This window comes from Phyllostomus hastatus, unplaced genomic scaffold (assembly GCF_019186645.2).
Source record: "Phyllostomus hastatus isolate PE091 unplaced genomic scaffold, TTU_PhHast_1.1 phas_contig_477, whole genome shotgun sequence".
NCBI lineage: Eukaryota > Metazoa > Chordata > Mammalia > Chiroptera > Phyllostomidae > Phyllostomus > Phyllostomus hastatus.
Genome location: NW_025333889.1, coordinates 3,786,027 through 3,811,955, shown reverse-complemented (window position 1 = coordinate 3,811,955; position 25,929 = coordinate 3,786,027). Strand labels below are relative to the sequence as shown.

At 46.9% G+C, this 25,929-nt stretch overlaps 1 protein-coding gene across 8 annotated transcripts in view; it reads right to left on the bottom strand.

Moving 5' to 3' along the window:
• Positions 1-25,929, bottom strand: part of USP40 (ubiquitin specific peptidase 40) — a 67,246-nt gene that overhangs the window by 14,687 nt on the left and 26,630 nt on the right. For 7 of the 8 annotated variants that reach the window (XM_045845635.1, XM_045845640.1, XM_045845636.1 and 4 more), the window contains 12 exons: positions 24,077-24,377; positions 21,519-21,600; positions 19,901-20,072; positions 18,210-18,294; positions 17,511-17,581; positions 16,383-16,699; positions 14,054-14,177; positions 12,477-12,534; positions 7,033-7,086; positions 6,194-6,282; positions 4,740-4,826; positions 609-645 (listed from right to left, as the gene is read on the bottom strand). In XM_045845635.1, coding sequence (XP_045701591.1) covers positions 609-645; positions 4,740-4,826; positions 6,194-6,282; positions 7,033-7,086; positions 12,477-12,534; positions 14,054-14,177; positions 16,383-16,699; positions 17,511-17,581; positions 18,210-18,294; positions 19,901-20,072; positions 21,519-21,600; positions 24,077-24,377 — 1,477 coding nt within the window. The remainder of the gene's footprint in view (positions 1-608; positions 646-4,739; positions 4,827-6,193; positions 6,283-7,032; positions 7,087-12,476; positions 12,535-14,053; positions 14,178-16,382; positions 16,700-17,510; positions 17,582-18,209; positions 18,295-19,900; positions 20,073-21,518; positions 21,601-24,076; positions 24,378-25,929) is intronic. The other variant, XM_045845638.1, reaches the window with a different exon arrangement.

The window sequence follows — 25,929 nt, the reverse complement described above, 5'->3', positions numbered from 1 at the left end:
GCCGCCCTGGGCCACCGGCGTCTGTGAAAGGGGCACAGACAGTGAGCCTGGTCGGGAGGACTGGTCCCGAGAGGAACCGGCCTCTGCGTGAAGCTCCAGGGCTCGCTCCCTCCCCTTCCCGGCAGCGAGTGAGGGTGAGGCCGAGGGCGCACGGCCTCCAGCGCAGCAGGCGGAGCGCCGCCTCACACGCTCCCCGGGCAGCTCCTTCTGACACCACCCTGCGCTGGTGTTTCCCCTCATTCCCATCCCCGGTCTGCACCTCAGCTACCGGCGTGAACCACAGTCCCCGAGACTCTGAACCAGTGAGGGGTGCAAAGGAATCAGCAAAAGACTGGGTGATTCCAGAGGCTACGGACCCTCCCGTCCCCCCTCCCGTGCCTTTGCTGGACCCCACCCAGCTTCCTTCCTCAGTGGCAGGCTCACTCACAACCGTGTTCTTTCAGCTATGGCTGCGAACTGGGAGAATGAGTGTGCATACACAAGTGTAGAGTGCAACGGACAACCCTGGGGGGGAGTGTGAACCGTTTCCATAAGGCTTGTTAATCAATACTTTCTTGTAAGTAGAAATTGTGGGTAAGATTATATACCTTACATGGCCTGTCACTTACCTGGTAGGCCAAATTTCTCCAGCATTATCTTTAAACACTGTAAAAAAAAGTAATAGACATTAGTTTTCTGTTTCTGAGTGACAGTATTGAGAGAAACAATCTTTTTGGACCCTTGGCCTATGTAATTTAAACCCAATCCTCTTTAATGATCCTCCAGTAGATAAAGATGTACTCAGTTAAGAAGAGGATTAAGCAAGCCTTAATCCTCCTGAAGAGCGAGGTGGGGCCGGCTCAGGAGGGAAAACGGCTGCCTGGGATCACACCCAGGACTTAATTCAGAATCCTGTCCGCCCACTTCCAGGGCTGCACGTGACTTCCATCGCAGGCAGACGAGCACTCCGGCCGATCGGGCTGGCTGCACAGCCGCACTTGAGACGCACTTGGGACGCTGAAGCCCACGCAAGGGCACTAGCCTCTCTGGTGCTGGCGCAGCACAGCCGGTCATGTGTGCCCTCACAAGGAAGAGGTGTGCAAGCCACGGCCTCACGGAACAAGACAATCAACACGGCACCAGGGCAAGCTTCAATAAAGATAACTAAGTACTCCCGCTTCTTGAGAGGAACAACACTCTTAAAGAAATCTAGGAAAGAAGCCAAGTCGTGCCTGGCTCACGCTGTGCTGGTGCAGGCGAGAGCGAGACGGAGGGCTCTGTGCTGCGCCACCTGGAGCAGGAGGAAAGGCAAAGGAAGTGTCCTTCACGGGACGCCTCAGTAAACCATGGGGAGTCTTAAAGCAAAGGACAAAACAGGTGTATATGTGCTTGTCTGAAAGATCTTTAAAATGTTTTCAGTGAAACCAAGTTCTAGTGCACTCCATGCAGCATGATCCCATTCCATCAAACTCCACTCTATGTGCACACACGTGTCCACATGGTACACGTGAGGCAAAGTCACGGAAGGGTGCACACTCCACTGAAGTGGACGCGGCTGTCATTTGATGACATCGGTGATTTCTGGGGAAGGGACAAGAACAGGATGGTGACCAAGGGAGATTTTTTAGTCCCTCCCTGAAGTTTAAAGAATAAATCCACAATTACTTGTATGATAAAAAGTAAAAGACTTTAAAAGCTTTTTATAATATGAAGGTACCTTGTCATTGAAAGCTGTTTAGAAAATGATGGCAACGAGGACATAATAGGTTAAAACAGGAATGGGACCAGAGCTGCACCCAGAGAAAATCGCAGACGGTAGGCTCCCGTTATTTAAGGAAAACCACCCACGGAGCGTCCGACTGAACTGTGTCCTAGGCGGGGCCGACAGCCGGGGCCCAGACCTGCCTAAGGGGCGGGAGGGATGCCGGGGTAGCCGGAGTAGAGGGAGCGAGACGGGAGAGAGGCGGAGGCCCGGGCGCACAGGGCACTGCGCAGTCACGCGGGACCTGGGCTCTTGCTCTGTGTGTGCCGGGCCGCACAGGAGGGTCATGAGTCCAGGAGGCACGGAGCAGACTTGCACCTCAGAGGGCCCTCAAAGTCCCTGTGAGGACAGACCCCAGGAGGTGCAAGGGTGGGATGAAGATCAGTCAGGAAGCTGCTGGAATAATCCAGACGAGAGACGACCAGGGTGACAGCGGAGGAGGGAATGAGGTGAATCGTGATGGTGGAGCCCAAAGGACTTCCTGGAAAACCGGATGTGAAGTAGAACGAAGAAGCTCCAGGCTGGCGTCCGGTTCCGGCTGCAGCAAGCGGGACACCCGAGCCGCACGGGTAGACGAGGAAAGCGGAGGGCAGGTCTGCAGTGAGAGGCCAGTGAGAGACCACCCCCCTACGGGGGTGTCAGGACGCGGGTGACTATCGGGGCACAGGGGCAGCTGGGTAGGTAAGTGCGGAGCTCGGGGCCCAGGCCCAGTCTCCGACTCGAGCACTAAGGTCAAGAGAAGAGGCGCCGGCCTGCCGACGAGGGGCGGGAGGGGAGACGTGAGGAGCTGCGGTCCCCTGGAAGCCAGTGACCACGGTGACCCAGGAGCGGCCGGCGCGCATGCGCAGCTGAGCGAGGTGCAGCCTGAGCATGCTCCCTGCTCTCGCTGAGCGCTGTTCCGCGGTGCGGTGGGGAGGTCTGCCCCCATGGGTCCCAAGAAAACACAAAGAAAGGCTACACATTGCTCCTCTGGAAAGTTTTGAGGTTTTCTCTCTCTGAAAATTAAAACAACAACACCGCTAAAGTTCTAGGGCAATTGGAAAACTCCAAAAATATCTGCACATGTAACAAAGGGAAAAAAAAAAACTTAGTAGGAAAGTGTTTTCTCATGGAAAACGTCGACCACATGCAGAGCACGGTGAGATGCCCGCTCAGGCCTCCACCCCGGAGTCCCAGCTCCTGCTTCGGCCAGTCCTGTCGGTCAGCACTGCAGCCCACGCCCCGTCTCGTGCCCCTGATGTCCTACATCTCACTTATTAGTACTTACAAAAAGAGATTCTTTTAAAAACATATGACATTTTAAAAAGTTAGGAACTCTTTAATAATAAATATCCAGTTGGCATTCCAATTTCACTTTCTCCCCTAAACTATTACTGAAGCTCTGTGGATTGAACTCGGGGCCAAGTGAAGGCCCCACTCAGACTCCGCCCCCGACGACGGTTCCCGAGGAAGAGCGTCCCTCTTGGGGACAGCGTCGTGCGTGCCTGTGTCACGTTCAACACGACCCCCTCCCCTGCACTTCTTATAAACTGGTACTCAGACCTGAGGCTTGACTGGACTCAGGTTGTTTCCCTGGAATTTGGGGGACAAAAACCCATGGGTATTGTTTTAAATGTCTCTGATGTGTGGGTGCTGCTGTTTTTGAGTGCTCAGCGGGCTTTCAGAATCATAGCCTACCATTCAATCATTTGGAGTTGAAAACTGTGACAGTCTAAAATTCTTTCTTCATGTTCTCAGCTGGGATTTTCTGTATAAAAACCTGTCATCTATTTGGTTGCCCTGCAACACAGTCTGCAAAACGACAACAGGGTAAACACTTGATTCCTCCTTTTATGGTTCCCAAGCATCCACTTGGCTCCGCACAGGTACCCAGTGACCACGGCAAGCTCAGGGTCACACGAACTCACAGGTTTTACGTCTGTGTGCCGATCAGCTGCCCTTGCTCCTCCCACTGAGGCTCGCTCCGGTTTGTCTTTGACCAGAAGCAGCCTCTTCGAGGTGCCTCTCATCTTTGCCAGCCTCCTTGCTCTATCTCGCACACACAGGACACATGAGCACGCACACACAACACTCACACCTGTATATGTGATTACGTGTGTATGTAAAGTGAAAACACAAAGGAAGTATGTCAAAATGTTGATACTAAAGGGATAAGGGTTTAATTTTTTCTTTAAATCCATTTCTACATATCCCAAATTTCTACAATCAACAGGTATTATTGATAATAAATAAATATAATGATCTAGCTTAAAAATTCCAGTTGGTGCACCAATTTTCAAGCTCCCAAAACTACTCCTTTAGTGATACATAGGATTCTTTAAAGTATGAGGGGGACCCAAAAACGCCAGATTTATATTCTGGCAGGCGGGCCCCTTGCAGGCTCCCCCACCAGGAGAGGGTTCCAGGAACCCAGCTGTATCAGTGCACCAGCTGGCGTTGTTGTGAGAGGCTGTATTTGGCTTCAGTGAAATTTTTTTTAAAAGACTCTTTCAACACGTTCAGTCATTGCATGATGGGTGATTTATGAGCACACCTGCCTACACCCCACTAAGTGCTCAGCAGTTTCTGACCAAAAACTGCAGGACCCCCATGTCCAGCCCTCCCTGTTCACATGATCTCACCCTGAGCGACTTGTTTTTTGTTTCCCCAGATGAAAAAAGTCCTCAAAGGGAAACGTTTTGCCCATGTGGAGGAAGTGAAACAAGAATTGGCAGAAGCACTAAAAGGCATCAAAATCAACAAGTTCAAAAACTGTTTTGAGCAGTGGGAAAAAACGGTCTTGATAGGTGTATCGTTTCAAATGGAGAGAACTTTGAAGGTGACTGAAGTTTAAACATGTAAGAATAAACACACAATTTTTATAAATAAATTCCTGGCTTTTTTGGGCCCCCCGCTTCTATATTAGGTAAACTCTAGCCTTAGGACCCCAAAACCCTGCCACGGGTCACCACTGCCCCCCCATCTAGCAGCCCAGACCCCCAAAAGGAAAATCACTCACGTCTCTCACGGATATCGTCTCCTCCACGATGACCTCCATCTCTGTCCCAGGCTGAGCGCCGCTGCCCACAGCAAAGAACAGGAACAGCTGAAGGCAAGACAGAAGAAATTTTAAAATTCTACAAATACATTATTTACTTCCAAAAAAGAAACACCAATATAATCCATGAAACTTGATGTGAAGACAAGACTACATTGGACAATTTAATGTTACAATTTATTTTAATTTTTAAAAATTTTATTTATTTTTAGAGAGAGGAAAAGGGAAGGAGAAAGGGAGAGAAACATCAGTATGTGGTTGCCTCTCATGTGCCCCCTACTGGCTCGTAACCCAGGCATGTGCCCTGACTGGGAATTGAACTAGCGATCCTTTGCTTCGCAGTCTGGCACTCATTCTGTTGAGCCACGCCAGCTAGGGCTTAATGTTACAATTTAAACAGTAGTCTGGACTACTACCTAGATACGCATCACCTCCTGGAAGAGGCCTCATCACTGGTGTCGTCCCTCCCGCATGCCCCTGTCCCAGACTGGGCACCCCTCACGGGGTCTGCAGTCTCTGCACACCATAAGCACCGGCTGCGCCGTCTCTGAGTCACCTGGCTGTGACCGTATTTTCTGCCCAAGGACTCGAATTCCCAAGACCCCACAGGGCAGACGTAGGTCTGACCCCTTGTCATGTGGCTCCTGCAGTCCCGCTCCACTTTCCACTCAGCGTCCCGTGCCACGTTCCCCTGCTCTCGGCCCGCCGTGCACCATGTGCTTGAGGCCGGGAAGGACAGCTGAACGGCTGGGACACTAACGAAGCGGAACCAGAACCAGGGGGTCCCGAGATAAGCCTAGCTTACCCCGAGAACGTAACAGCGAGGACATAAATATGACTGTAACAGAGGTTCACTAAGTAGTGAGGGCTTCTGGTGAAGATTGACCAGGTGGAATTTACACAGGAAATGAATACTGACAGACAGAGCTGCTGTGAGGCTATCATATTCTTGCAGAGTAATTAAGTTCCCAATTAATATACCGTCGTTCATTAAATCTACACACTGCTGGCTGTTACCAACTCCTTTATGTACCATAAAGGAAGAAAGAAAACGGCCAACTACGACCGCCGGCCACCGTGGACGGAGAGGTGCGGCCCGGTCGCACAGAGGCAGATGGGGGGGCGGGGGCGTATTTCAGCGTTTCTGAGATACAGTGACACTGGCAGCCACTCCACTTTAAAGATCCCCCTTGCTCACAAAGCCTTCACAGGAAAAGAACCTTGTGAGTATGCTTTGAAGTAACATTTTCTATTCAAACACAGAGAACTATACGGATCTGCCCCTCAAGTGGAAGGCGCCCCGAAGGAACAGGAAACACTTAGGGGGCACACATCCCTGCGGCAGGTAAGGCTCGGGCCGGGGGACGGACCGGCCGGGGGACGGCGGGCTTTGTCGGCAGGCGGCCTCGCGTTACCTGAGAGGAGGTCGGTGCTTTCCCAGGACAGAGCCCCAGGGAGCTCCCCGTCTTCAGCTCTGCTTCCTTCAAAGTGTAACTGTCTGGCACTGTAAGTAATTTTGATAAAATAATGAATGTTATCAATTCCCACCTGCTCGGGCAAAAATATACTGAATCAGTTTTCCTCTGAAAACCAAGAACGCCAGGAAAGAAAAAGCTGCATTCCACGCAAAAGGACTGCATGTTACCATTATGCTCGATTCCCGATTCCCACACTCTGGAATGCACAGTTCTCGTTACTGAACAAACGTGGAGACATTGGAGGCAGCTGCGGACATTCTGGAGTCATACTTATAAACACCAGAAAGCTGCTGTTTTCACAGATTAGAAGCTAGACATTCCGAGCTCATTCATGATGGACTAGGTTGTTCCCAGTTCAAAGCTGCTCTGGTAACAACCATCAACATCTAGACTCAATCACGTCCAGCGACAACAGGCGCCCCAGAGGTGGGGACAAAGACTCGGTTCCATCACAGATGCCTCACTGAGACTGGCAAGTAAAATGCTGACAATAAATCTAGAAAGATGGAACTGGATCATAACCATGACTAAAAGGAGGACCAGCTTGTCAGAAACACAGGTGTTTCACTTTAGAAAACTGAAAGGCTTGAATTTTTGGTTAAGATATTCTGTAATACAAGAGGAAGATACCTGGATGACAATATGTCCTACAAATCAATTCTAAAAGGTAATTTAGGAATATTAGGTACTAGGAGCCGATATTTGAAAATATTAAAAAAAAAAAGCCAGATGGCAGGGGTAAGCGTCAGATTTTGAGGCTTACCCAACAGACTGACCTGGACAAAGGAGCTTCCCGTTTCTGTCAACAGGCCTCAGACAGCTGCTGTCGGCTACAAGTGAAGAGAGGCCGGTTAGGGTCGGCGCAGCAAGCGAAGAAACGAGCGAGACCCTCCGCTACGCTGACCAGCAGGAGGCCGCAAGGAGCCGCGAGGGGCCCCCGCAGGTTCCCCGTGCCCAGGAGGGCAGGCTGGGTACCCAGGACGGCAGGCCGGGAGGAAGGCCCACACAACCTGCAAAGCGGGCTTTAACAGCCGCCAGAAAACATCTGTTTTTCTTGACCTTTAAAAATGTTTGTGAAAACATTTAAAACTGTCAGTAATTTATGTAGAGTGAAATGAAAAAAAAAAAACCCAGTGAAACTAATATTTACACTGTAATTTAAACAACTAATATTTTACACTGTGAACTGGAAATGCTGATGATTAAAATGTTCTACTTCTTTGTAAAAAACCCACCCAAGCAGTTTAAACAGGGCTCGCTGCCTTCGTCTCATGGTGCAGCTCACAGCCGGAGCGAACCCCTCCTCCGCCTCCCGGAGAACTGTCACACCCAGATTTCTGCGTTTTGGCCAGCCCCCGACATTCTACATGCTGTGCCTCCCACCTCGAGACGTCTCTCCAAGCGCTCCTGTAAGGTGAGGCTATTTGCCAGTGGCACTTCTCCTGGGAGAGCTTCATCCCTTTTGTCACAACCACTGTCCTTACTTCTGCGGCTAAGCTCACGTTCTTACCAGGTGTCGTGTGGGTTTACCACTGGGGGGAAGGGAGGCAGTGAAGGGCACACTGCGCTGTCTGTGCGAGAAACCCATGGTCACACACCCGCTACTTCCGCAGCGACGGTGCGCCAGGGCTAGCACAGCCGAGCTTGTGTCTATGTAGTTACTCGCTTACTTACATCCAGTGGCAGCTGAAATTTGCGCTGTGTTGCTGGGTAACCAACGGAATATAATAAACCATGATAACTGAAATTCACGCACATTGGAACTATGCAGAGACTGCCTCTGTTTAAAATGATAAGTCATTTTTTATGCCCATTGTATCCTATTTTCGAGAATGCAAGGATTCCTGCTTTGTGGGAAGGGTTAGTCCGAACAGAATTCTCACAAAGTCGGCTAGGAGTGGGGCAGCTGGGAGCAGAGGGGCCTGCTGAGGGGAAAAGAATGGCATGGGTCTTGGAAGTCGTGACTTTGTTAGACCGTGGCAGGATCTGCGATTCCTGAGTTCTCTATCTTACCTTACAGTTCGTATGAAACTAGCATGTGGTTCTAATACAAAGTTCTTGACAACGCAATCAGCTGATGAAAGAATTCCCCAGTTGAAGAGAACACTTTAAATACTGTCTCCCTGCATGTCTGTTCCCTTTCCTTCAGAAAGCACGGGGTGTCTTTCTGAAGACACGGGGTGGCACCTGTCTCCTAGGTGCCAGGCACTGCCCCAGAAGCTGACCGCACAGGAGTGAGCAAACAGCCGTGGACCTGGCTCTCAGCGCCTCAGCTAAAGGGGAGGTGGGTGTTCATGACACAAACACGGGTGCTTACAGTGTAAGTGTGGTGCAAAAAGCACAGGACACTACAAGAGTAAAGAGAGATTAAGTGAGATTGTGTGGCCAGGGATGGCAGGAGAAGTCACATTTCCGCCGAGACCCGATGGACGACAGGAGTCAGTGGAGGAACGGGGCGCTGCGGTTCAAGGAGAGATGATAGAGCTACGAGCCCCGGGGGGGGGGGGGAGAGCCTGTGCACTAGAAACTCAGGGGAGGTGAGCCTGGGGAGCGTGCGGTGCAGGTGCAGAGGCGGGGACTGCGGCGGGGTAGGGGCAGTGGTGGGAGGAAGGCAGCTCGTGGGGGCTGGGCTCGGGAGGCAGCCTGCGTGCACTGGAAAAGCAGGACGGGGCTGTGAGCAGAGGGATGGCAGGGCCTGACTCGCACACATTTAAGATCGCCTGCCACAAGGACCGTTTGGAGGGGAGACCTGCACACGGGAACACAAACTATTCATTTTAATGCACCACATACTTTTAATCAACTTTTTTGAGGTATAATTTACTTATAATAAAACATATCCATTTTAACTGTACAGTGCAGTGTTTGGTATAAACACTGGGCAACCACCAAAAACAAGATAAACTAGCATCTCCCCGCCAGTCCCCTCGTGGCTCTCCGTGGTAGGTCGACCCTCCACCCCGATTCGGGTTTGCCTCTGCAACTAGAGCTCAGGTGTGCTGTTTAAAAATGTCATGCAGGTGGAATAGTAAGAGTGTGCTCTGTAGTGTCGAGCTTCTTTTGCTTGGCATAAGGTCTTGGAGTCACCCACGTTTTGCAGGTGGTGGTAGTTCAGTGCCCTTATTGATCAGTAGTATCCCACTGTATGGATACACCACAATTTGGTCATTCATTCACCTACTCGTGGACATTGGGATTGCTTCCAGTTTCTGGTCATACACAAGCAGTGTACAGTACGTGCAAGGATATGTTTTAATTTTTCTTGGGTAGATATGTAGGAGAACTGGTGACTGAACATTTAAGTTAATAAGAAACAGGCTGACTCCACCACAGTGACCATCGTTTCCACTCTGCACAGCCACGCATGAGCGCGGCAGTCGGGCCCCGTCTCCACTGCCCCTTGGCGCTGTCGGTATTCCAGAGGTCAGCCATGCGTGCAGTGTGGAGCGGGCACCATTATGGTTCTGGTTTGCTGGCTAATGGTAACCGACCATCTTTCCCTGCACACTGGTCACTTACAGGTTGGTCTTCTTTTTATAGAACCTGATACAAATCTATTGTCGAATATGTTTTACAATATTTTCCTCCCAGTCTGTGGTTTGCCTTTTCAAATGCCTTTTGAAGAACAGATGTTCTAAATTTTGAAGTAGTCCAATTTATTAGTTTTTTCTTTCATGTTTGTACTGTTTGAGTCTTGTCTAAAAAAGTCTTTTCCTGCCCTGGCTGATGTGGCTCAGTGGACTGAGTGCCAGCCTGCAAACCAAAGGGTTGCTGGTTCAATTCCCAGTCAGGGCACATGCCTGGGATGCAGGCCAGGTACCTGGTGTGGGGTATGCAAGAGGCAACCACATATTGAGGTTTCTCTCTCTCTCTCTCCTCCCTCCCTTCTCCTCTGTCTAAAAATAAATAAAATCTTTAAAAACGATTTTTTTTCCTTCTGGTAAAAGTAACAGAGATTTTTCTCATGTTTTCTCCCAGAAATTTTAGTTTTAGGTTTAAACATTTAGGCCTATAATCCATTTTAAATCAGTTTTTTCCGTGATGTAAGGCAAAGCTGGAGATTCATTTTTGCATCTATGGGTATCTAGTTGGTCCAGCACTTACGCTGAAAATCTACTCTTTCATGGAAATACTTTGGTGCTTTTGTTGAAAGTAAACTGACTACATACATGTGCACGTATTTTTGGATTCTTAACGTCGCTCTGCTGCAATATATTTCAGCTTCCAACACGAGCTATGGTCCCTGCTGCACATTCTTCCTACAAGAGCCCGCCCGAAACATGAAAACTGTTCTCCATTCGCTGGCTAGACAGAGCAGGCTGCAGGCCACACCTGCCGCCACTGCCGTATGTCCACTCTGATGCCAACACTCCCTGTCCTGACCACGACAGCTCTGGGGCAAGTCTTGACATCAGACAGCACACTCTCCCAGCTTTATTTGTCTTCCCCAAACTGGGCTGGAGGCCTAGGTTCTTTGGATTTGCACATAAACCACCAGCCTGTCAGTTTCTCTCTTGCGCGCTCACGCGTGCTCTCTCTCTCTCTGACACACACACACACACACACACACACACACACACACACACACCCCCTGCTAGGGTTTTGAGTGAGACTGCAGTGAATCTACAAATTAATTTGGAGAGAATTAGCCTCTTAATGACATTGTGTCTTCTGACCCAGGAATATGGTACATTGCTCCACTTACTCAGGTCTTTTCAGTTTTCAAAGAAATGTTTTCTAGTGTTCAGGGTACAGGTCTTGCACACATTTTGTTAAATTTATCCCCGAGTATTTCGTGATATCTTATTGAGTGTTTTCTTAATTTCTAGTAGATAAACATACAATGGATTTTTGCATATTGATTTGAGTTCTGTTAAACTCATTTGTGTTTCCAGTGGCTTTTTAAAAATTTTTTTAATTAATTTATTTTTAGACAGGGAAGGGAGGGAGAAAAAGGAGAGAGAGAGAGAGAAACATCAATGTGCGGTTGCTGGGGGACGTGGCCTGCAACCCAGGCATGTGCCCTGACTGGGAATCGAACCTGCGATGCTTTGGTTTGCAGCCCATGCTCAATCCACTGAGCTACGGCAGCCAGGGCTTCCAGTGGCTTTTTAACAGACTCCTCAGGACACACAGACAGACCGCAAGCACATCTGCAATGCTCACTGTCACTGCACGAGGAAAATACATTAAACCTACCATGGAACCAGTTCCCCTTCGCTACAATGGCCACAGTAAAAGATGCAATTACAGCTATTGCCAAGGATGGGGACAAACTATAACCCTGATACATTGTTAATTCAGCTGCTTTGGAAAATAGCAGGGCAGTTTCTTATTAAGCTAAACATAAATGTACCATTTGACCCAGCAGTTCCAATCCTGTATATCTACCCAAGAGAACGAAAACACATGTCCACACAAAGACAATGTTTACAGCACACTATTCATAGAAGTCAAAAAGTGAGTGACTCAATCAACTGGTGAATGAATAACCGAAACGTGATACATCTATACAATGGAATAGTAGTCAGCATAATAGAAAAGAAGAAATTACTGGTACATGCTATCACGGACGAAACCCCAAATGAAATGTTAAGTGAAAGAAGCCAGACACGAAAGACAACATAGTGTATGGTTCCGTGTGCATGAAATTCGCAGAAAAGCAAATCCAGACAGAAAGTAGAGGAGAGGTCGCTGGGGGCTCCGAATGCAAATATGAATGAGAGACTGTTTTGGAGTGATGGAAATGCTCTAAAACTCAATTACTGCGAGGGCTGTACAATTCTCTAATTAACTAGTAATCACTGAACTATACCTTCAGACGGGTATTCAATGGCATGTAAGTTATACCTCAACATGATTATTAAAGAAAACCCAATGCTGAGTGAACAGCGAATGCTCTGTGCAGTGTGACATTTCACGTAAATGCGAAAACACAACGTATGCATAAACACATACATATGGAAGCATAATAAATACAACACGATGTGAGTACACAGACCAGACACACCCCCAAACCAGACACACTGGCTGCGTCGGGGGGGTGACTCTGCAATGTTTCACACAAAAACAAGCGTATGGTAAAACGTTAACATCTGTCCATTTTGGGTGGTAAGTCATGAGTTTTCCCTAAATTATTTTTTGTACTGTCCCATAATTTTTCAATTAAAAATCAAAACTAAATTGAACCAAAAAGCCAAAAGCAAACATAAATGATTACCTAGTTCCTTCATTAATTTTAATTCCTTTATGGCTTTAATTCGAATATCAAACACCACCTAAAATAGAGAAATAAACTAATGACTGTGTATAAGTTGAAACAATGGGAGGAGAAGAAAATGGAGATTGTCAGTGTGTGCATATGCAGGTTGAGCTATTAATTACCTAACATTTGGTAGTTTTGCCTACTTGAAAAATTTTTTTCCATCACTGAAATACATTTCCTCTTTTCTACAAAGTCAAAATTAAAACCTAGACCTTAATAGTTAAGTTTTTACCAAAATGATGTTAATTGGGACAGAAAGGACTCCTACAGAAAACCAAAGAAACAATTCTAGGTAGAAAAAACAAAAATTGGCAACCGCTAACATTTCTGATGAGAGAAAACAAAAGAAATTTCAGGTAATCACACCTCTCTATGTTAAAAATAATGAATTCAGTGCCAATAAGTAATATAAAAATGTAGAATGCTAATCCAAGGGCACTATTTCAATTGCTTTAAAACTTTCTTCTTTTGTTTAGGCTAACTGCCTCTAGAGCATAAAACTGCAGAGGTTTAGGGGCAAAGTGAAGTCAGAGGCCCACTCTGCCCGCCCACCGGCGCCCACGCTGTGCTGAGGAGGATGGGGACTTCCCCCACGTCTCCCACGCGGGGCCGGGGGTGGGTCTCCTGAGCTTTAGCACATCGGTCTTACACCGTCCCCCGTACTGTACCAACAAATATTAACGCGCCTTAAGAAATTACAACACTCCCTTTGGCTTTGTCCATGTGTCCTTTATGCATGTTCCTGACAACCCTTCCCCCTGTGACCCTATAGGATTGAGGGTAGGAGGTGGGGTTGGCTGGGGTGGGAAGGAGTAGTGGGGGGAAAATGGAGACAATTATACTTGGACAACAATAAAATAAATAAATAACAAATTAAAAAGAAATTACAATATTCATAAAGAAATCACTCTGTTTCTTTTAATGTTACAGAAGAAACTTCATGAATTGAGACTACATAATATAAAAGGATGTTTTCTAAAATAATGTCTAAGGAGACCAGCATCACAGTCTTCAGAGGGAAGAGTGAGGGAAGGAACCCCTTTTTAAGAGAAGCTGGCTTTATACACAGCACAGGGTATAATGTAGGGCAATTTCAGTTAAACTTAAAAAACAAAAACAAAACAATACAACACAAAAACAAAACATAAATAACTGGTTTAAAAAATACCAAAAAGATCCATGAAAACAGCATTTTATATTGATGTATTTTGATAAGTATAAATATATATTTGTATTTTGGTATAGCATTATGTATTTGACAACGAAGCTAAAGGATTCCATGTACTAATTAAACAGCTAACTCCCACATTCTATTCTAGGCTTGGGAGGGAAGACAGGAACGTTTTCTTGAGACATGTTAAGGATATGTTGAGATAGGTAAACATACAATAATTAAATATTAAAAATAAAAAGTTCATTTCTTAAGATTTAGAAATCTACTGAGACTTTCCCGAAAGAGTACACTATTGGTTTCTAAGAACAATTCTGTTAACTCAAACACTGTCAACTGAACTTCATTATTATCTACTCACTGTGTTAACAGTTGCTGGTATTGTAATGTGCTCCTCTTCCGATTCTGACTGACATAAATTTTTAACTTGGACCCAGTCGACCTCATTTACACTAGTGATCCACTTCCCTTGTTTGGTCAACAAACTGTAGGTAAAAAAATGTTAAAAAAAATGTGTCTTGTAAAAGGCAGAAAACTGTACTTGAACAACAATTAAAATAAAAAATTTTTTTTAAATGTGTCTTTACACAGCACTTTTGTGAATGAGGAAGGATCAGAAAAGCAGCATTTTTCCTGAGGCACCACTTCTAGAATTCTGCATGTGCCCCTTAATGTGGCTGATTAAAGGTGACCAACTTCTGCTGAGCTGGGGTTAGGCAGCACACCACAGAGTCCATACATTCAGGACTCAAATATTCTTTGACTTAGAGAAATAATTTGCTGCCACACTTCAAAGAGAGCTGTTGTAAGGGAACAACCAGTGGCTGACTCCTGCCTGCAGACCGCAGTCACAGGGGCTGGGTGAGAGCAGCCGTGCCCGGAGCCACCACGGACGGGGTCACGAGTTCAACAGCAGGACAGCCACGTCCAGACCGACACGGCACCCACGTGCCACAGCCGAGGGGTATCATTCACACCACACGCTGCGCGTCTCCATTTCGCTACAGAGCGCTACTGCACGTGCAGACGGCAGTCAAGGGTCTGGCTCAAACAAGCTTTCCCTAGTGGTGGTAATAAAGGATCTTGAGGAAGGAGTGATGTGTTTCTATAGACACAGAGGCACTGAATGGACTAGCAGAAGTCCTCTTTGGGAGAGAGTGTCGGAGCCCTGAAACACAATTCTACCCTCCCTTTCAGTTACTCCTACCCGGGACTCCACTGAAGTTCACAACCCTAGACACAGCAAAGCTTTAAGCACAAAGATGCTCTCTGAAGACAGCCTTAAAGTGGTAAAAATCTGGATGACAGACCACCAACTTACACCATACACCGGAATAAACTCAACATGGATAAAAGACTTAAATGGAAGTCATGACATCATAAAAGTCCTAGAGGAAAACATAGGCAGGAAAATTTCAGATATCCCATGTAGCAATAATTTTGCCAATATATCTCCTAGAGCAAGGGATATAAAGGAAAAAAAAATAAACAAATGGGACTACATCAAACTAAAAAGCTTCTGCATGGCTAAAAAAACCATCATCACGATGAAAAGGGAACCGACTGTACAGGAGACCATATTTGCCAATGATACATCGGACAGGGGTTTGACTTGCAAAATATACAAAAAACTCATACAACTCAACATCAGGAAGACAAACAATCCAATTAAAAAATAGGCATAGGAGGCCCTGGCTGGCGTAGCTCAGTGGATTGAGTGTGGGCGGCGAACCAAAGCATCGCAGGTTCGATTCCCAGTCAGGGCACATGCCTGGGTTGCAGGCCACAACCCCCAGCAACCGCGTATTGATGTTTCTCTCTCTCTCTCTCTCTCTTTTCTACAGACTACACTTTTAAACTCAATACACATGGTGGGGAAATAAGTACCTGGAAAACACCTCTTTGAAGGAATAACAGTGATAACTGTGATACAAAACGAACACGATTCACAGATGCTCTGCCCCTCTGCGTCACGGCCACTGTGAACAATGACACGGGGACTCTGCAACCTGACAGCATTCACAGCACCGAGAAGGTAGGGGACTGGCTCTTGTCCGTAACCTACAGTCTCCAGCACACGGAAGTTTGGGGGAGCGACACAGTGTGTGGCATGATGACCACAGGACCGACACCGCACACCGCCGAGACACGGGTAGCAAACACAGAGAGAGACAGTATTTCTGGGTTCCGAAAGTGACTTCGGGAATCAAAGGCGCAGCCCGCATGTCACCGCCCTGTGTGGGCAGCTGGGAGGATTTCAGGAGCCAACCGAAAAAGGACCGTGATGAAAACGGAATTGCCTGTGGCGCTCTTGTGACACGACAGCCAGAGAAACTTAGCTATGACCTTAATGCCACCCTCATGAAAAATGTGAGGGCGCTTCTTTGTAGGAATGGGTCTTCAGTTTTCCGGTGGGCGCGAATCAGAGTTCCTCAGACAGGGTTCTGCTTATAGTCAACTAATCCAGGCTGTATCTTGTCTACCCTTGCCTATCACATTTACAAAACAAAATCCTATTCCAGTATTTCTCTCCAACTTGCCTAACCTAGAACAGTCTTCCTTGCAATACACAGGACGCAACGTCTAGAGTTAAAAGAAACATTTAACTCTCATTAAAATAAAGGTTTAGAGTTCTAAGAGATAGTACTCTAAGGTAAATAACTTAAAAAATTATCTTTTCAGCGAGTTACCTGTTATTCTCATTCCTGGAATCCTGAATCAAAACGGAGCTCCCGTTTCCGAGGCCCTGCTCCCGGAACGTCTTGGCCAGGCCCTCCTCGGGGATGGCGGCCCAGCGCCTGCCGCCCGCAGACCCAGGCTCGTGGACGAGGACGACGCCGGCTGGGACCCCTACGGCTGTGAGCACGCTGCCCACTTCCGCGTTAGCCGGGAAGACCCGCAGGGACTCCGTCAACCGGGGACACCCTTCGCTGCCTGTTGCCAGACGCAGAACGTTTAAGAGCACAGGTTCACAGTCACTGCCAGTTGGAATCTGGACTCCACCAACCTACAAAAGCACCAGGACCATCATTAGTACAGCTGACATTTGCCAAAACAAAGTCAACATGATAACGTGGGGTGAGATACCACTCTTGCAGAGCGGCTTCCGTTTTCCCTTCTTAACCACGCTTCGTTGGTTACACCATTGCAGCTGCCGGGCTTCCGCGGCCCCGTCTTCTGGCGACTCCGGGACGTGGCTGTCCGGACCCCAGCGTCGTTTCTCCCGTGGCTGTGCGAGCAGGCCGCCCATGTTTGCCCACGGAGACCTCCGTCCGGACCCTGACCGGACGTCTCCTTCTGTTCTTTTCAAGTGAAACAAAGTTTTCACAATGTCTTTTAAGTGTCAGGAAGTCAACTTCAGACTTTTCTTTGCAAACTTTCTCTCGGCCAGCCGTGTTTTCAGGAGAGCAGTCTGGAGCAGGGCCGGAAGGGTGCCCCGGGGAACACACGAGACGGACTGGGGACGGACGGGGGACGGACCGGGCCGCGCGCCTCTCCCGACTCAGAACACCCGCTCTGCTCCTACGTGCCAGCCGCCCCCACCGCCTCGCTCCGCACGGCTCCGCGCCCCCATGGGGCGCTGGCACCAGGGCCGCACGCCGCGGAGCCTCGTCCTTGTGCCCGGCTCCCGACACACCGGCCGGCACAGCGCAGGCGCTCAACACTGTCTCGCTCGCACGTGAGTGCCTCTGACGGCGCCTAAAACTGACTGCCTGTTTCCGCAGCTGTCTGATACCCTTCACGTGTGCTGAGCAACGCCTCATCATAATGACTTAAAACACCCACAACTACCCGGGCATCTCTTCACCACATCTCACCTCCACTCCGTCCCACACAAAGACGTCTTCCTCGTCGGCGACGTCCAGTTCGCACAGAGTCAGGCCGTCTCCTGGGGAGGAGAGAGCAGGTCTCGGTGAGACTGCGCGCCAGGACGTCACAAACCCCACTGAAGAGAGAGCTGGGACACTTCAGTATTTTTTTTGAAAAAGCATCCCCATTTAGAAAAATTAAGGACAAGGCAGTAATTATGTTTATTATACTGATATTATTTTAATCTTCGTTCCTTCCATCACACACCTTACTTTTTCAATTTTTGTAAGCATTTCCCCATGTTGCTACACAAGCTTTGCGAGCATGATAACATGAAAAAAGAGTCTACTACCAAGGCCAACTGTACTTGACCCTGAACGGGAGTAAGGCTTAGGCACCAAATGGTCTCAGCTCCGCCACAAAAGAGCTGCTGTGTAACAATCAGAGGGATAACCTACATAAAATGCTCATCTCAGTACCTGGCACAGTGAAGTCCAAACCAGGCGTTACCACTGTGACTGCCATTCTCACTGCCTTGTTGGTATTTAAGGCAGTAAATACCTCTAAGCTCTCGAAGTACATTTGTGTAGCTACAGGAGTACATTTGTTTGTGAGGCTAAGAGTTGGGTGAAAAAATCACACTATATAAGTAAGGTTTAAATGGCCTCAAATACAAGTAAGTAAAAGGAGTTGCTGCGCCATCTCACCATCGAGTGTCTGGTAGACGTGAAGGCCCGCTGGCAGGAGCTTTGCCACACTGAGAACCACGTCTCCTTCCCAAGACTCTAACAGCTACGGAACGTGTACAGAAGAAAACAAGGAAAAGCAACATAGACATCACACTTCCAGGGTAAATGGGACAGGCAGCGTTCAGTTTACATGTGTGGAGGGAACAGAGAGCGAATGAATGAGGGTTCCCACCCCCGCCCGACGACAGGGAGGAAAGGCGGCCCGTTTCGTCCACCGGCGACTGGAGAGCCTGGGCGCGGACAGGGAGCGCTTGGCCCCTCTGCCCGACTCTACGTGACTAACAGGGAGGAGCTTTCGTCAGAGGCACACCGCCCACCATGCCAGCCCAGGAATCTGTCCAAAAGAGCAAAGATGATTTGTTCCATCCGTGCCGCTCAGGACGAAGCAGCACGACTCCACCACACACTAACATCCAGTGTGTCCCTGAAGGAAATGTTTCCCACTGACGAAGTGTAACAGATTGCCTGGGGCGTGTGTTAGGTTTCTAGACTCAAGACTCCGGAGGCTGTGGAAGCCTCGCCAAAATGAGGGCCCCACACAGACGAGCCCTACTGGGTCTCTTCCCCACCACACACGAGGCAGTGCTCGTCACAGGAACCTCGTGTTTACGAGGGACCGGTTCCCTGTGTCAGTCCCACGGCGTCCCGCCAGTGGTTCACTTCTCAGCTAAGAGAGACGTGCACTTAAACGTCTTTTCCATTTGCCACCCGAGGTCACACTAGACAGGGCCGATCCCCAGCTCCACCTGTATCAATACTGCCGGGACTGGCTCATAAATGAACTTTTAATATAAATGTTCAGAAATATTAGGCCATTTTAGAAATCCTGATGCTGATACAATATTTAAGATTATTCAAATCAACTAAAGTTGAAAATTCACTTGTTTCTGAAAGAAAAAAAAAACCCTTTTATTTTATATTTCTCTTTTCCTTGATCAGGAAGCAGTATGGGGTGAAGACATGGTTAAAAGCAAAGAAAAAATATGAGACCAGGACTGGATTAAATCACAACTTCTTCACCTTTAAGGGGGGGTTAGTCAGTGTGTTCCCATGAGGTTCAAGGACCAAAAGACGTAATTAATACGAAAGCAGTAGAAGTAAAATAAAGAGCACCATTGTTGCTGTCATTAACACACAACTGGATAAGTTATGTGGAAACAATGATTGCGACGACGTTTGCTTTTACTATAGTCAGTAGATGTTTTCCTGCATTTGGTGATCTTATTAATAAATGCTATTGTGTACTAAAAGACAGAGAAGTTAGCTGCTTTTATTTGTTTAGTAGCTCTTGGTTTTAGACAACATGCTTATCTTTGTCTCTTCATTTTCTTTAAAAACAAGTCTCTTACATTTATTTTTCAAAAAAGAGACAACCTTGTCTTCTTTCTCTCCCCCAAACAGAATATACCAGGTTTGATTCTGCCCCCGAAAACCAGCTGCAGGACTGCCTCTTGCCTACGCAGAGAACCCTCCAGAAGACTTCCCAGCGAGGGGCGAACATCTGGGCCATCCCTCTCTGAAACTGGCAGAGGTAGGGTTCTCCTAAGAAGCTTTGAAACATAAACAGTTGTATCTTAGGCAGGATGTTTGAAAAGAAGGATCCAGCTTGAGATGGACCTTAATATCTAAATTAAATGCGGCTGAATTACCTGAAATATGGATTGTCGCAGATCTCCTAAAGTCTTCCTTTGATCAAAGGTTAAATCCCACACGCTTTCTGTTTCAGAGACTACGGGGTGCAGGGCCCCATTGAAGAAGTGGTAGTGAGGGCCCAGGTGGAGATGCAATTCGATATTATTGTTTGTAGAATCATATTCTGCCCTTTAAAGAGGCATAAAAATATATAAATGCTATGTTTTTATAACAAACACGGTTTCATCTCAAACTACAAGTATTTGATTTGCAATATAAGTAAGTTCTCCATTCCACTTAAGTGTCATGAGCACCATTTTCTTCCACGCCCCAAAATGCCTCATCTCAGGGTCTCAACAATGGCACGACTGCAGCTCCGCCGCCGTGAATGGCGAGGACAGCGAGTTTAACGGACACACTGTGTGATGCTGCTCTCAACGCCGCACTCGCAACCCCCCAACCCAGAGACTGCAGTTGTGAGCAAAATGCTGGAGGCCTGCTTCTTGTAGCTGCGCGAGGAGTCAGACCTGCCAGCCCCTAACTCATCCTTACTTCCTGAGAGATCCGCACCGCCCCCCGAAACACCCGAAGCCGGCCTCACAGTCCTCCTGAGCCTCCTCCCTCCAGGGCCCCGGGCCTCGGTGGCAGCCTCGCGGCACGCTGCCGCACACCCCAGCCCGCAGTCGGGCGGATGGCGAGCTGGATGAGGTGGCCACCCCTCGGGTACCTCTGACGCAGTCTATGAGTGTGGTCAAAGCCAGCACTAGCTTTTTTGACGACCACATGACTAAAGTCTCTTAGGGTGTTCTTTTTTTTAAAAATACCAACTGCTAAGCCATACTACTCATGCGGGCTCTTTTTCACGCTTAAGATACTTTACTCTTCCAGGCTTTTGTATTTTTAGTGTCTTGACTTTTGTCAACATTTCCTTTAATCCTGGTTTGCCACTCAACTGCCTGCCATCCCCCAGCTTCAAGTCAGTGACACGCGCTGAGCACGCCCCTGCTGCACAGCCAGCCTCCTGGGCCCACGGGCAGGCCACGGGACACCCAGTTATCCAGCCCGGTGCCCCCCCGACCGTCGGAGAGCGGAGAAAGAGCCGGTTCTTCCGGGCCCAAGGCTAGACCTCGAGGGAGAATGCTGAGATAACCAGGCGCTCACAGAGCACCCCTCTATGACCCACTGCAGGAGCGCACTGAGACCGCCAGTGAGCCCACTAAGCGTGAGCGCCCCGTTTCCTTCCCTGCCCGCCTCTCCTGTCCCCACATGCCAGCTCCCCACAGGAGCTGAAACACGAGGGGTGCTTTTCAGAGCAGGTGCTCTCTGCACCGGGGGGAAACCGACAGGCCAGGATACAATTCGTTTCGCTCCACTACGTGCTCACAGACTTCTCTGGTCTCTTCAGCTTTGGTTCTACTCAGCCACGGCAATGCGTGTCACCATTTCCTTCCCTCTCGGATAGGATCATTTCAAAGTGAAAGATACTCACACCATACAAATTCAGCGGCTAGACAGATACTGCATTACCTAGGTTGACTTGTTTCCTTTTTAATTTTCATTGTTGAATACCTAAGACCTAAATCAGATCCTCTCTCCAGAGAAACCACTCAGTCTCTCAGAGTCAGTTAAAGGTACCTTCTTGCCTGAAGTTCCGTGTTGGCCGCATCCATCTCATCCAGTAAATGACGCGGAACCTTGTGCCGGGGATTAGCGCGAGCTGTGAACAGAATCCTGCGTCACCTCGTGCGAACTGCACGACGTCTGGCTGCCGCAGGGGCAGCGGGGAGAACTGAAAAGGACTGTGCCGGGAGCTGCAGACGCCCCGGCCGCCCGTGCGAACACCCTGTTCTCCGGCTCTCAGTTTCCCACTCAGAAAACGAAGGCGTGAGAACACATGGAAGGTGAACAGTTCTTCAAGCCAAGCTAGAATTCCACTTCTTCAGCTCTCTTTAAATATACTTTTGGAAAAGAACACCGTTTTCTTCCTAATAACAACTGCAACAATTTGTCCCTGTAAAAATTCTAAAAACTATCTTAAAAAGTGTAACAGAAATTGATATTATCTATAATCCCACGCTCAAGAGATACTGCTAAAATTTGGTATACAAACCCCTGGTCTTTTTTCTAGGCTACACTATGTGTCTTGTACACACACACACACACACACACACACACACTCTCTCTCTCTCTCTCTCTCTCTCTTTAAAGCAACTGGATTTGTTTCAAAATGGAATTGTATTCAATAAATTTTTAACTTGCTTTTTCATTGCATATATTGCCGAGTATTTTTCCAAAGCTTTAAATGACTGCATAGTAGTCCATTCTTTGAACAGTACGATCAGTCAAGCAGTCTTTTTCTGTTAGACATTTAGGTGACATCCTTCAGTCATTATTATAAAACAATGGGGGTAACAAGCATCTTTGAACATAACTATTTATATACAGCTCTGAATACTTCGAGAAACATTTGTGGCAGTAGCATTAAGTTAATGGTTTTAAACACACACACCAAATGGGCTGTGTGGCTTTATGTGCCTGCCAGCTGTGGGGGAGGGGCCGGCCGCTGAGCACCGGATTCTTAGAAGTGTCTGACTTGGTGGGAAAAGTGTCATCTCAGTGCTGTTTTGATTCACATTTTTGATTATGGACTAGGATAAGACTTTTTGTAGTTTACTGGTTGTTCCTCCTTTTGTTTCCTGTGTATTGCTTACTTATATCCTTTTCCCAATTTACTACTGAGGACAATACATATAAGAGCATTCTACAGATAGGGGAATTATACTTGTCATATATTTTGCTGTTTTCCACTAGCTTATCATTTGTTTCTTAATATTGCTTAAGGTTTATATCATTTTTCTTATTTTTTTCTTTCTTTGCTTTTAAGCTTAGAAAGGTCTTCTCTATCTTAAGAGCAGAAAAATATTTATATATTTTAAGGATTTTTTACACAAACATTAAAGGGCTATAATTTCATTCAAGTGAGTAGTAGAGTTTTAAATAGTAATTAGTATAGTTACAGCTTCATAAGTATGTTTTTCCTGAGACAGCAATCTCCTTCAGCAAGCCCCTTCTTCTGTTTCCACCAGTTTACCTCCCTCTGTCAAGTTCAGAGTCATTGTCAGGTACCACTCCTTCGTCCCCCGCAAAGAGTCCATCAAAACCTTGGCTGGACCTTTATTCAATTCTCAAGCTAATCAGAAAACTGTCATTTAGTATATATTTCAATTATGCACACACTAAAATTCAATTTAGTGAAAAACACAATAGTTCATCTGAAAATGTTCTTTTTTCTGTTAACACTCAGTTTTATAACTGTGAATTCTGCCCCACAATGTATTTATCAGGACCATCACCGTATCTTCCCCCTGTTAGGAAAATACAAAGCCCTTCCTGGTTAACAGAATAGTTATGCAGCCGTTTCAGATCCAGAAAGTTGATCTCCTTCGACGGACACGCACAGTGTTGATTGCTTTATTCTCATTCTTTATAAAAATGACCACTCTTCCCGTTCTCTAACAACAGTATCTGCATCTCTAACCACAGATCTGTCTCAGTCTAGCGAGCTTGCCTCGTTAGGAGTTTCTCGTTTTGAGTGGACTTGGGAAGTGGTCGGAGTCTCCCAGACCGACTCATGATAGTGGCCTCAGTTAAATGGGTGTCACTGTCGGTCCCGGTGTTTGACTTCCTTAGTATAGCTCCCTGAGAAGGTTCAACAAAGAGTGTTTCAAAGATACTCCAAAGGCGCAGAGAACACATTACCCATGGAGGGAGAGGAAATCAGAAACGAAAATAAAAGGGACAAAACGAAAATAAGACCGAGGCTGCTCACCACTCACCGGGAACACGTGCCCAAATGACAGGGCCGAGCGTGAGGGTGGGCGCCCACCCTCGGGTCTGCCCGCACAGCGAGACCCATTCGCCCACAGCGCGTGAGCCCAGAAAATCCAACTTCCAAAATCCGACCATGGCCTCATATTATTAGAGGAAAAAAAAAATAGGAATATGTGATCTTAAAAAATGACAGATGGCTGTATTTCTTTTGGTATCATACATTCTTACTGTTAAGTATAAAAATGTTTTTAAATGTCCCAAGAGTAAAACTCCTTTTGAAAGGGTAACAGTGCAAATATTATTTAATATTTATCTTCTAAAGTCATCAATTTACACGAACAGGAACGTTTTTCTCCCCGTACCTTCAGCAGGTCTCTGCAGCTGGGACTTCCGATAAAACAGCATGTAGGCACTCTCCTTGCCCTGAAACTGCTGTTTGATATCCTTTTCCTCAATGGGCTGGACCTTGCAATCATTTATATCAAACCAGTGCGGACAAGAGGCTCTACCATTTAACCCAGCGGAGTCTGAGGTGAGTGTCTGGAAAGCGGGCTGGTCCTTTCTTTGGGAGTCTGGCTCCGCCTCCAGGGAACAGTTCTTCAACAGACCAACTGTGCTTTCATCTGAACTGAGCAGGAACACCTGAGAATGAAGCTGTAAGAACTAGACAAAAAACAAACACTAGGTCAACAAAAAGATTTTTTTAAAAAGTAGAAATGATTAAAAAATCTCTTCATCTTCCTTCCTGGTATCAGATATTTTAGCTTCATCTTTATTTTTGGCCTGGCCAGCTAGGAGGGAAAAAAAGCCATTTGGGCCATAATGCAACATTTAATAAAAATCAGTGAGTTCTCTGTGAAATGGTTTAATAGTTATACCAAGCAAGTTACGCCACAATCTAAAAAATATTTTCATTATACCCTAATGACAGTCTTATGAAGTATTTACAGAAACAGATTAGGTAGGACGAAGTTTTGAAAAATTTAAAGCAATCTAAACAAAGCACAAAACAAAGGCAATCACACAGTGAAGTCCTGTAGAAGATAATTCCAAAACCAATGACTCAGACAAACTCTGCTGGGATAAACTAGTAATTATAAGCCTAAATTACTGTTTAACATCAACTAAATTCCATGTTTTTTGTCCTGGAAGCTGACAGGCTAGCTCAGGAAACCAATGCATAGGAAGGCTTAAGAGGCCTAAGTCATACTGCTAAAGGCCATTTCTCAGGTTCTGCTACTGAAGTACTGAAGTACTGGGGAGAAGAACAATGTCCTCTGCCCGCTGCCTCCCCCCTCCCCCTCCCCTCCTCTCCCCCCTCCTCCTCTCCCCTCCTCTCCCCCCTCCCTCTCCTCTCCTCATTCTGTCATCTCTGTGCTGCCTTGCATCTCCCTGCTTCTCTCAGCACAGTTACTTTATATAGGAAATCGCTTGGCAGGTCCATGTGCCATTCACTGAGCTCATCAATTATTATGAAAAGGTGCACATTTCTCTTGGAAAGAAGGAATCTGAGGCAATGCCAGCTCTCTAATCTGAAGTGTGATTCTATCACTGATAGAAGGCATAGGGTACACGGCACAAAGACTACGTTGTTAACACTGTGTAGCAGACAGTAAAACAGTCTGGTAGCCACTTGTTTCAGGTACAACAAAAACCCAACAATCTGAAAAGGTTGAGTGGGTGGTGCCCTTTCTGAAGGGCAACCAAATTCTGTGATTTGTTCTGTGGTTGGCAGCTGAGGACTAACTCTTTTAAGCCTTGAACTCCAGGGCCATCTGGCCCCAGCAGTGACAGAGAACTGTCCCTGAACTCACCCCCCTAATAAAAACAATAAACTCTAAAGAAAATAATGAGAACAACTGTTTGCAGAGTAGCCAAAAGCAGGCATAACGTGGAGGAAACATAGTCCTTCTAAACAGAGAAGCAAAGTAGGCGAGTTCTCCATTACACACCACTTTGCAGTTCGCATCAGCATATGGTAGATGAGAGTTTAAGCAAAGTCTCAGTAAATTCAAAAGAACTAAAATCATAAAGAGCATGCCCTCAAAGCACCAAGAAATTAGTAAGAAATCAACTTACAAATATAACAAAAAATACTAGACAGCCCCCAAATATCTGGAAATTAAGCAACACTTCTAACTCATGGGTCAAGGAGAGAATCACAAGGAAATTACAAAATATTTTAAATTAAATGATAACGAAAACCTCAAATTTA